The sequence below is a fragment of the Elgaria multicarinata genome, chromosome 2, assembly GCF_023053635.1.
Source record: "Elgaria multicarinata webbii isolate HBS135686 ecotype San Diego chromosome 2, rElgMul1.1.pri, whole genome shotgun sequence".
In the NCBI taxonomy this organism is placed as follows: Eukaryota; Metazoa; Chordata; class Lepidosauria; order Squamata; family Anguidae; genus Elgaria; species Elgaria multicarinata.
The window spans coordinates 71604823-71617161 of NC_086172.1; the positions used below are offsets into that span (position 1 = coordinate 71604823).

Sequence of the window (12339 nt, forward strand, 5' to 3'; positions counted from 1 at the left end):
AGGGGAGACATGATACTTGAATACTTCAAATACTTGAAAAGTTGTCACAGGAGGGCCAGGATCTCTTTTCGATCCTCCAAGGGTGCAGGACATGGAATAATGGGCTAAAGTTACAGGAAGCCAGCTGCAGATCAGGAAAAACTTTCTGTTAGAGCAGAAAGACAATGGAACCAATTGTCTAGGGAGGTTGTCGGCTCTCCCAAACTAGAGGCATTCAAGAAGCAGCTGGACAGCCATCTGTCAGGTTTGCTTTAAGGTAGATTTCTGCAATGAGCAGGGGGTTGGACTTGATGGCCTTATAGGCCCCTTCAAATTCTACTATTCTATGATTCTATGACTTTAAAATTTGGGCAACACTGTGGAACAGATGCATTGTAACAATTTTCAGAGCAACTTTCCATCTTGCTCCTGTAGCATTTACCATATGTTTTGCTTGTTTGAAATTTAATCAGTCTGAATAATCTTGTTTGGTGACAAACAGTCTAAATCACAGGAAAATGATTTTGTTTCCAGGAGCAAATCATTCCCCATAGGGATATTTCAAACAAGACGGATGAAAAATGGGAACTAGAAGAGAACTCCTGGAGTTGAAAGGAAGGACAAAATTCTCACTCTCTTGCCCAGTTTAATTTATATGCTGTTAATGCCAAAGCAGGCTATTCAGAACTATGATGAACCTGTGAAAGGACTTAAGGTCTCTTGCTGTTTTAGGGAGTATGCATGTTCTCATCTATGCTGAGATTGTTTGGTATGTGTATGGTTTTCCTTCACTTCTATGTGCTCCCATGCCTACAAGTTTGGTAGAGCAAGTTCATGAGATCCATATATTTACTTAAACTGGTATTCTGTGCACAGACTTTTCTGCCAGGCAGAATTTCCTGGTTTTTGTTATTATTTGCCCAATCCCTCCCTAAACTAGTAGTTGAGGATGTGGAATAAGCCACTCCCATAAATCCAATTAGAATAATTTACTACATGACATTTAACTCACTCATGTGCCTTGACCGATGAAGACAGAAAATCCCCACCTAGTCCTCCAAGCAACTTTTGCCTGCCCACCTTCTGGGAGTTCCATACCACTCAAGGCAGGACTGCCCCATCGATTGAGAGAACAGCACTGGAGACATTGCTGCATGTAAGAGAGCCAATGGGACCTTGTATAGACCTCCTCCCCCCCCCCCAGGCTTTAAGGTTCCTCTGGGAATTCACAGGCATTTGGACATCCAGGGGAGTTAGTGGCAAACACAATGACAGCTTGGCAGTATTTAGTGTTTGCTCCCAGGTTTTGGGTCTGTACTGTCTTAAGCTATGTATGTTTACTGACGAGAGCGGTTTTGGTATTTTTGAAAGACAGCGTTTTATCACACACCATGTGAGCTTCAAATGCAGAAAGCAGCTAGTTCCTTGAAAAAAGTGTCATTCTTCACTCATGCTGTGAATGCAATGAAGTGGGGGTAGGGAAGCCCATCAGCTTAAAGCAGGAAGAAGAAACTAGGCCAGGTAAAGAAAAGACAAGCATTTCTTTGCCCCTGTTTCCCCCAGGCAACGCATAATGTAAGAAACTGGCTTGGAATATGTAAGAAATATACAAAATGTATACTTTAGGCCCATCCCTCAGGGCACAACTTTTTTAAAAATAAATTGGACCATTAAATAGCTGCTAAGACATAAAGCCGCAGAAGTATCTTGGAATTTAAGCATCGTGACCTATGCATTACAGAACAATTTAACAAGCACTTAGGATATTTGGCTTTTGCTGGCTTAATTTAACTTTTCCGGGTTAATGCAATACAAGGAGCATTAGTTGTCCTTCAACTGTTTTACCTGAGCCTGGCTTGAAACTTATCCAAGAGTGTAATGAAATAATAAAGCTGAGTGTGTTGGGGAGGGTGATGAGAAGCCTTGTGTGGAGAGCTGTTTCTTCATCCTCTCTGCACACTTGCAAATCTAGGGAGACCTAATTAATTAAAGTCAATGGAGAGAGGAAAAAAATGGGACATAAATGTGCTAATGTTCTTCCGTGTTTATTGAAAGGAGGAAAGAAATCAAGGCTTGTATACATACCCTGTGACTCAAAGCCTGTGCGCCTTGCACCATTATTTCTAAGGCAGAGATGCAGCACAAGAAAGCATACAATTCAACCTGCAATCCCAGAATAGCCAGTTAATTCTTCCAGAAAGAAACATCCAACCCTTGCTGAGGTTTGGGTTGTATCTCCAAGCGGACAGAGGAGGTCATAGTCCTTTGAGGAAATAAGAAAAGAAACCAACTCTTTTCACCAACCACAGTTCAAATTCCCATTTGAATATGGATGTCACATTCTCAAGTGCCCAGATCTCCATTAGGTATTATGAGTCAGGATGCTTACATGCCATTCCCCAGAATTTCCCATTGCGTAAAACATTGCATAACCCCAATCTGGTCTATTTATGTCACACTGTCCTTGCATTGATTTTGCCATCCTTGTGCATGCTTTATATTGCTGCTGTGTACTGATTCCCTTCTCCACACCTTTCCACACTTAGGCTGCAACCCTATACCTGCTTACCTAGGAGTAACCTTTATTGAGTTCACTGGGACTTATTCCTAAATAGACATTGATAGGGGCAGATCTACACAAAGCAGGATATAACACTTTGAAAGCAGTTTGAAAATGATGTATGGAGTGTGTGTCATGCACCCCGACAGTTGTCAAGACCGATATAAACTGTTATAAAGCAGTAGTGTACGGAGGATTGTGCAGTCAATGGTTATTCCATTGGATTGCTCCTCTGCTGTTGTCGTCTAAAACCTGTTTCACCAGACCACTTTTCCTGCTCTTGAACCAACTTTGATAAGGCTTGAATTACTCTACTCTTTTGCTTCCAATTGGTCAATGTCCTTAATTTGAATTGAATAATATAGGTCTAACATTAGAACCAGTGAATGCATTCCTGAAACATAACACTCTAAAACTATGGATGTTGCAGGTGCCCAACTGGGTCCAAGAATCTGGTGGACTCCCCTGTGCCCGCCCCTGGACCCAGCTTGCTGAGCCATGGTGTTTGCTTTCCAACTCTTCGAGCACCCCCAAGGCTTGGTGACCACCCAGCAGCAGCCCACCCTCATCCAGACCTGCCATTATGCACAACAATGACAGCTCCAAAAATTGCATATTTCTAAAGTTGCAGAAATGGCATCCATAAAGACCCCATTAACACAACTTTAAAGCGTTAACATCTTTAAAGTTGTGTAAGTGGGTCCTTTATGTATGCCAACTACAGCAGCAATGCCAACAACTTCTTTTTGTCCTTGTTCGCTGCAAAAAGGCGTGTAGTTTCAGAAGCTGGAGAGGGAAAAGGAGATGTCTCGGCAATAGAGGGGTGCAGGGACCAGCAAAGTTCTTTGCCAGCTTCCATGCCTAGTAAAACCAGACTGACTAATTAGGCAAAATAAGAACATTATGCATTTTTTAAAAATCTGCATTAAATTATACACAGAGCACAGAATCCAGCTTGCCATGGGGCTTCTCTACATGAGGATTTTATTGTGCACTTGGGACAGGCCAATCACATTCTTTTGTAGGTCCATTACATGACATTGTCAACCTCCAGGGTGTCTCTTATGCATTCTGGCCATTGTAGTGGCTTTATTTTTAACAGGGGAATGTGATAATATTTTTTTTTTATCATGCTTTAAAGCACCCCAACAGCTGGTGAATTTCCAGAATCCCACTATATCATAAATACACCACAGTGCCGTCTAGTGGCTGTATGATTAAATATATAGAACTTGCAGAGAAAGAAAACCTCTGGGGGAAAAGCACATATAAAAGAGCCAATCTTAATCATGCAAGGATTCTGGAAGCAGAAGCCCCAGTAAAGGTGCAGGGTAAAAGCTTGGTGTAGAAAACCCCTTGGTGTAGAATCTTCTTCTTGTTGTTGTTAAGTTTATCCAGCCCTGCATATTCCTACTTACACTGCAATCCTGAACTCAGTGGGTCTTACTCCTGAGTAGACATGCCTAGAACTGTGCTGTAAGTGAATATTCTGAGGCCACTCCAACGCTGAGCTAATTTTTGTGCAGTGAAAGCTACAGTCAATGTACAATTGAGGCAGACTTTTGGAAAGAAAGTGCATTACAAATATAGATTTATCCTTCAAACTTGGGTATTTCTCTCTCCCCTGCACCCTTCCGTTGTTGTTGTTGTTGTATCTGTCAGTGACCTTTGGGAGGGGATATGTGAAATCAGCTAATTTAAAAAGCATTCTTTTCATGCCATTCCTCCCTCTCCTTTTCTTTGGCTGCTTTGGCAGGAAGTTTGGCTTTATATTAGATGATTATATAAAACATAGGGTGCAGTCTCCTCTGAATGATTTTCTCTCTCTCTCTTAAGACCATCCATGTTGGGAGTGAAAGAGAATGATCATTTATACCCATCAGTAGATCCATTTGACCCAGAGCAAGTGTGTTATCCAACTGATTTACTGTGGGTGGCTGGTTTTGTTTTGCTTTTGCTTTTTTTCTTTTAAGAACATTTTATGAGCAACTTTAGTGATATGCAGGGTGGCAAATATCTATAACTTAAAGAGGAAAACTCAGCAAGGGACTTTCAAGTGGCACAGCAAGCTACAACACCCACTGGTAAAATGTGGAATGTTGTCAGAGGCACTTTAGTAGATTAGCAAACGACTTTTAAAAGTTAGAATACATTTGCTTTGTCCCCTCCCTCATTCCCTCTTGAAACCCAATTATAGAAAAATACTGGCAATCACCAGGCCAGATTTTCATTCTAAACTTGAAATGTGCAACTTGTATTACATTTGCATTGCCAAAAAAAGACCTAATTGAGTGTGGAAGGCGGAAGGTTAGAAAGAAGACTTTGTACGTCGGGATTCAGATCTCATATGGAGAAAGCCTAATGCGGCTGTAATAATAACAGTAGAAAATAACAAGAACTGGCAAACATTCACAGGAGGCGGATCTAATAAGAGAGCGGCCTGTCATGAGTGAAAAGGTTGCCATCATTTTGATGATGAGAGTCTTGAATCGAAGTTTTGATGCTTCTTGCGGTGGGGTGGGGTAGAGGAGGGAGCTCTGCACTATCAACTAGCTCCCCCAATTTCTTTCACTTTTCCCTCTTCAGATGTCTCTGTGTGTGTGTGTGTGAGAGAGAGTGAGTGAGAGAGAGAGAGAGAGAGAGAATGGGAGAAGATGGAATGCATAGATGTGTGCATAAGTGAATGATTGATAAATGAGAGAATATGTGGAGCGTGATCACCTGTATATGAATGAGAAGAAGGGTGAGATATGCATGATATGTGAATTAGCATGTGTATGAAAAAATGGGCTGGAGAGATTTCTCAATGTATGTGTGTATGTGAATATTGGAGGAAGTGTATGTATAAACAAGAGTTGTATCACTTCCCTGAGTTACCGCTCTCGTATAAATTTTGAGCTCGGTATTTTATTTATTTATTTATTTATTGCATTTTTATACCGCCCAATAGCCGAAGCTCTCTGGGCAGTATGGATTCAATTAATCTGAAGCCTTGAGTGATCTGCTTTGAATGGGTTTAGAGTCCTCTGCCATGGATTCAATGATTGTCCTGGGCCTAGTTTCACCTGCTTGAGCTATGGACATTTAGTTTTTTGCTTTATGTGGCACAGTTGGAATCCAGCTTGTTTTAAGTTGATCTCTTTTGGCCTGATACAACTTGCGGATACATATATAGCTTAATGACAGGAGAGTTTTAAGCCCATGCAATTTCAATTAACTAAACATTTACAGATGGTCTTTGCCCCTTTAATGTTGGGTCCCATGTTTGGGCCTCTTTCAGGTATCAGGCATTTGTCTTTCAAGAGGGGGCAGCCTAGGACCAGAGGCAGAATGCCTCTAAAATATAGCAGTTGCAGAGAGCTGTTAACCTCATGCTCTCCCTGTGGACTCTGATTGGCCATTTTTGGAAACCTGATGCTAGACTAGATAAGCCTTGGGTTCCATTCAGCACAGCTCTTATGTTCTCATTTGTGTCAAGAAGAATGCTCTAAATAGAGAAAGTAATATATTTCTTGAAATTGCTCCGTCTGCTCCCTCCACCACTGTCAAGACCGATATGCGCTGGTCTCATTATTTGAGAAGCTGCTCACCATAAATACACTGGGGGTAGCATGGGAGTTTAATGGGGGATGTGATTAAACTGTATTCTGTATCTTAGATCAGCCCTCAAACCTGTAGCCAATTTAATCGCTGACCATCAATATATAGCTGTTCTTTTCCTTTTCGTTCCTCAAGGGTAAACACCTTTCTCACTTTGTGAAAAAGCACAACACTTTTCTTTCTTCTTTCTTTCACTGGAGAGTGCTCATCATTCTATATCACTTTTTTCTTCCCCTTCAGCTTGGTCAAGAAGCCAGTAGCTGAAGGGGAAGAGCTCTTCTGTTTTGCCTCTAAAATGAGAAAACAGACTATTTTTTACACTGCACTAAAACTGAAGTACAATTTTGCCTTTCCATCATGCATGGATCTTCAAGGTTACCACTTAATAGCAGAGGTAGGCAAAGACTTCTCCTTTGTGTCTAGGAGTTTTGAGTGCTGTTCTGGGGGAGTGCTGGGACAACAGTGCTCATTTTCATCCAGTGATGTCAGTTATCTGGTTGTACAAATGGCCTGTGTACCTTGTTGACCTGTACAGGCCCAGAAAGTGTGAAAACACAGCATAAACTCTGAATCAGGAGAGTATCAACTAGGACTTTCTGCAAGTAATTCTAGCATTCTATTCCCCCACCCCCATTTTCCTGCCTGATCAGTCTCAGCTGCAATTGTACAGCATCTAGATTACTACTAGGTCATGTCTAGGGGCAGATAAGCCTGCTTCATTCTCAGCTTCCACTTGGTACCTTGGCTTAAAAATGACAACTTCTGGATTCGTCCTGTATTTGACTTAGCACTTGATCAAAAGGCATCCGTTCCAGCGCTCTTTGTTCTGATGCTCCTGGATATAATGGAGAAATGCATCAGACTTGAGATGCTTTTGAGTTTTCCCAGCTTGCTCAGTTCTTTTCCATCTCATTTCACTTAACAGAAGATAAGATCTGGACTGTGGTCCAGCACAACAACACTGAGCTGACTCGAGTCCATGGGGCTGATCCTGGGAAGCCATTCAGCATGAACTTCAACTACAACGGCAGCATGGAGCAGCTGGAGGCAATGATAGATAGTGCTGAATACTGTGAACAGGAGGCAGCTTACCACTGCAAGAAGTCACGTCTGCTCAACACCCCAAGTAAGTGCCATAAAGTGAAATATTTTCCTCTTAACTGTTATTGATTGCATAGCAGACACATTGCTACCCCAGTTAGTAAAAAAAAAGTAGAGCAGAAAGTGAAGTGCCTCCTTGCTTTCCCAGACACATATAAATGGATGCTGCACCAAATATTTCCCTTTGATAGGAAGGAGAGTGCCACCATGTGTGGCTGGACTGCAGAAGCCAGGGCTGGCATTAAGGGTAGATGTCAAGATGGAGCCTGGGCTCCCTGGCTTGGTTTCAGATGCTGAGTCAGACTCAGAGGCTGAACTAGAAGTCACCCTGGGAGCAGGGGAAGAAATTCCCCAAGGCTCTCCAGATTCAAAGAGGAATTTTCCCAGGAGCTTATCAAACCAGAGGCCCAGGTTCAGAGATCATCTCCCCTACCTTTGGGATCACAGCCTTTGTTGGAGGGGGAGGGAGCACTGGAATTGACAGGTCCCAGGGTCTGCTGCAAGGTCAAGCTTGTGGAGTTGAGAGGAAGTGAGAGGCAGTCTGCCAGACTAGATACATGTCAGAAGTTAGATCAAGAGGACCTTTCTTGAAGAAGGAGTCCAGTAAAAGCCTGTTGGACACGTTGGGAAACTGTCCATTTAGTTGATAGGCAACTGGCTTGCTTTATTTGGCTAATTAGGCTTAGAGGATGGCTCCTAGCCTTCACAGTCACTACAGGTGTGAAGAGGTGTCTTTTACTGAATAAGGACTTTGTGTTTTGCACAGCAAACCTCTGTGACCTGACATTTCAGTAGGAGAGCTTAGAATCCTGACAGGATGCACTTGTGGGTGCCAGTCAAGGTCCTACACCCCAGTGACAAGTCGCCTGGACTTGGTCCTCTGCTTCGCCATTGCAACTTGCTTGTTCCCCTGCCTCTAGTTCTGGCCCAAACAGTCGTGGTGGTAAGGAGAAGTAGCTGCCCCTCATTCAACAAAAGAAGGCAGTAGTGTAAATGATTCAATACATATAGAGTGCCCAAGGCACACAACTACGTAACACACCTACAGCGATGGAAAGTAACAATTAACCATCAACCCCATTTATTTACACACACACACATACATCCATATATATATATATATATATATATATATATAATAAACTGATGCATAACACTTGCACGGTCATCTGTGGCAAACTAGTTGCCTAATAAACTGTGTGTGAAGAGTACTCCTAATACAACAATTCTTTTTTATAATATTTTTTTCAATGTATAATGTACATAGAACACAATCACAGTTTTTTGGCACAATTTAAACACAATTTTTTTTTTTTACACAATATAGTACTGGCTATGACATCAGCATGGAACCTAGGCATATATTTATAATGGGAGGTTATATTTATTATTTTCGTGTTTTTTCAGGCTACAAGCAGACACATTTGGAGGTGTTTACACCATGATAATCTTTGAAGATATTGACCATACAATAATTTACGGTTTTCAGCCGACTCGTCGTGGCATTTGTTCCGACGAAGTTCTTAACAAAAACAGGAAAACAAACCGCGGAGACCTGTCAATAAATAAAATCTACAATGCTGACAAGAATTAGAAAATAATAAATATGATAAGAACTAGAAAATAATAAATATAACCTCCCATTAAAAATATATGTCTAGGTTCCATGCTGATGTCATAGCCAGCACTATATTGTGTCAAAAAAAAATTGTGTTTAAATTGTGCCAAAAAACTGTGATTGTGTTCTATGTACATTATACATTGAAAAAAATATTATATAAAAGAATTGTTGTATTAGGAGTACTCTTCACACACAGTTTATTAGGCAGCAAGTTTGCCACAGATGACCGTGCAAGTGTTATGCATCAGTTTATTTTATATTTTATATATATTTGTAAATAAATAGGGTTGATGGTTAATTGCTACTTTCCATCGCTGTAGGTGTGTTAAGTAGCTGCCCCTGTCACTTGCTTACTGGCACTCTGCTTGTGAAGCAAGCAAGTGATGAGAAACAGGGTGAAGAGCAATACCAGCGGCTGAGAATATCAATGAGAAGGTAGAATCCTTAGCCATGTTCAGATGACACACTAAGCCATGGCGATTAAGCCTTTTGAGCTAAATATTATGGCTTAGCATGCCATTTGAACCATTCCTACCCATGGTGGCTAAATAACCACAGTTTAAACACACTCACTAACAATTTACTGCAAAAAGGTTAGCGGCCTAACCATGGCTTAATGTGTTGTCTGATCAGGCCCACTGAGGGTAGGGGCCTATTGTATCTCTCTTGCCCATGGGCCCTTGATAAACTGGAACCAGCACAGGTAAAAGCAAAACCACACTCCAGTAACAGCAGTTATTTGTACTGGGCCCATGACAGAATGCAATGGCACCATCAAAGGGAGGGGAAGGAAGCAAACCAGCTAATCCAGTTCCTCCTCCTTCTACCTTTACTGCTGCCACAACGCAGATGTCTTTCTTTCCTGGCTGCCTCCACTACACATAACAGCTCTCCAACCTCTTCAACCTCTTAGTTACTGGCCCAGCCAACTCTCTGTACTGGGTAACATGGTATCACAAAGGGGAATGTGGTAGTTTAAAACAGTGACAACTGTTGGGGCCCAGGACACACTCCATATACAGTTTAAACATTTTAAAAGTGTCTTGTCCTGCTTGGTGTAGATCTGGCCTCAGATGAATGTGTGAATTTGGAAGCAGGGACTTAAGGCATGATACCAGTTCCATCCCCCATGTGTTTATTGAATGTATTTACTGAACATTTGGAAAGGGTTAGTCAATATCTGTAGCTTACCACTTCATAAGTACGTATTTGTAGCTCATGTTCAGTTGATGATCCAGAGAGAGGGCTGCACTTTATGACAACACAACCAGAACATTTGAAATGTGGTCAGTCTTCCTCCCGCAATGCATTTGTTGTTGTTGTTATCCTCTCTCTTTCATTTTTAATTATATTTGACATTTGTTATCCTGAGCTTTTATTGTTTAGCCCAAGGCAATGGAATTTAGTAAGATATGGAGCTTACACATAATAAGCTGTGTGAACTGTGGAAATTGCAAGGTTTCTGAGACAGCTTGTCCTGTGTTGCATGTAAGAGGCCTTTAAAAATGAAAGAGAAACCCTTGGGCAGTATGCATCCATGATTAGAACGCATCGTTGCACTGATCCGTTAAGTAAGGAAAAAAATGCTATCTCCAAATCTCTGCCGTTATTTACAGGGACACAGCAGTATCCCTGTAGTTAAGGCCGGAGAGTAGATAAAGGATTCTCCCATTATAAAGGGGTAACTGGAGTTGGTCATTCTAACATTCATAAAATTTAAAATATTTCACCAATCTTCCTGAAGTTTACAGATGCCAGAAAGAATAGTTGGTTTTACATACCCTGAAAATTCTCAAGAATATTGGTGAAAGATTGATGGAAGAAGGCCAGTTTAAAGTACAAAAGAAAAAGAAATAACCCCTCTCTGAATCAAAATGGTTCTGATAATTTTGGCTTGCGATTATTTTATCCATGAAATTTGGAATATTCAGCCCCTTACCCATTAATCCAGTGGTGGTGTCTTCTTTATACTTATTATAAAGAAGTATACCATCATTATACTTGGTGGAATGGCTTTTCTTTTTTTAAAAATCCCTTCAGTTGATTTTTAATTAGTATTTATTCATCCTATTAGAATGAATACAGAGGCCTCCTTCAGGGATAGGGGGACACATGCTCAGTAACATCACTCCCCCCTCCCTCCTGCCTCAGATAGATTAGAATATTGAAAATGAAATGGCTGCCTGCTTCCTCTAGCACAGACATTTCCTTATTAGAATCATCAGTGTCTTCTCAGAAGTAAGTTCCACTGAGTGTAATGGTCTTACTTCCAGGTAAGTGTGTAGGAGATTGTAGCCTTTTTAAAACTGCCTGGAACCTTGGAAGGGGGGGAGTGAGAGAAGTTACTGAGAATTTCCTCTCCTTTCCAGCACAATAATCCTACAATTAACAGCTTGCTTACTCTGTGTGTGTGTGTGTGTGTGTGTGTGTGTGTGTGTATGTGTTTCATGTTCCTGCTAGAGGAACCCTGTTTAGAGGTTTTACATTTCAAACTGAAAATAATACACACACACACAAACTTTGCACACATGCCAGGGAAGGAGGGAGGCACTTTGAGACACTCTGTCTTTTGAAATTGGTAGGACTTGCTTCTGAGGGAGCATGCATTATTAGCCCAACACTAAAACTTTAGCATTGCATTCTAAACCAACAGAAGTGTCCCATTCTTAATGAGGAGGATCCTGCACCCAAGCATTGGATTACAGACTTTTACTAAAGAAAGAGTGTGGGTGGGAGCTTTATTTCTATGGGATGGAAATGATGCAGAGGATACATTAGCTTTCCATTTGCTTTCAGAACTTGGCCAGGGTGACAAGTGCTACAACCAACCCCAGGCAGTCAAAAAACAGGTGGATACCTCCTATATCTTGACAAACTACATGTCCTAGCCTTGACAAAATAGAAGAGCACTCAAATGTTTTCCCAAATTGTAAAGTTTTTAATAATAATAATAATAATAATAATAATAATAATAATGGTAATGCTTTTCTTTCATGTTAAGACTCCCCAGCCCCAAACCTCTCCCTACACACACAAATGTGTATCTTTCTCCCCAGTTATCAACATTAAAACCCATCGTAGCTAAAAAGAGCCTGAGCAGTATATACTCATATTGTGATTCCCAGTCAGGCTGGATTGCCAGAGTGGGGTGGGCAAAGAAGAGGAAAACTTTCCTGGAAATGTTCCTCTTGCCCACCCACTTTCCTAGTGCAATGGGGCTCTTCTCCTGCACCCCTCCCCCTCCCTTCTGATGAGTTTCGAGGCTCCATTAGTGGCTCCCTCACACTATGAAGTCAGATAAGGACTCAAGGAATAAACATTCTTTAAAAATCAAATACATGGGATTTTTTTAAAAAAAGAAATTGGGATGGGAAAGGAAGCTTAAACCCTTCATTCACAAAAAGCCATGGTCCCTTAGCACTTCCAGAGACAACTAGAATAAAATCCACACACCCTTTCAAATTAGTGCATGGAAGTG

The 12339-nt window shown here is 41.3% G+C and overlaps 1 protein-coding gene across 1 annotated transcript in view; it reads left to right on the forward strand.

The window, feature by feature from the left end:
• Nucleotides 1-12339, forward strand: part of CNTNAP5 (contactin associated protein family member 5) — a 417358-nt gene that overhangs the window by 280651 nt on the left and 124368 nt on the right. The window contains exon 13 of the mRNA XM_063116699.1: nt 7065-7265. Coding sequence (XP_062972769.1) covers nt 7065-7265 — 201 coding nt within the window. The remainder of the gene's footprint in view (nt 1-7064; nt 7266-12339) is intronic.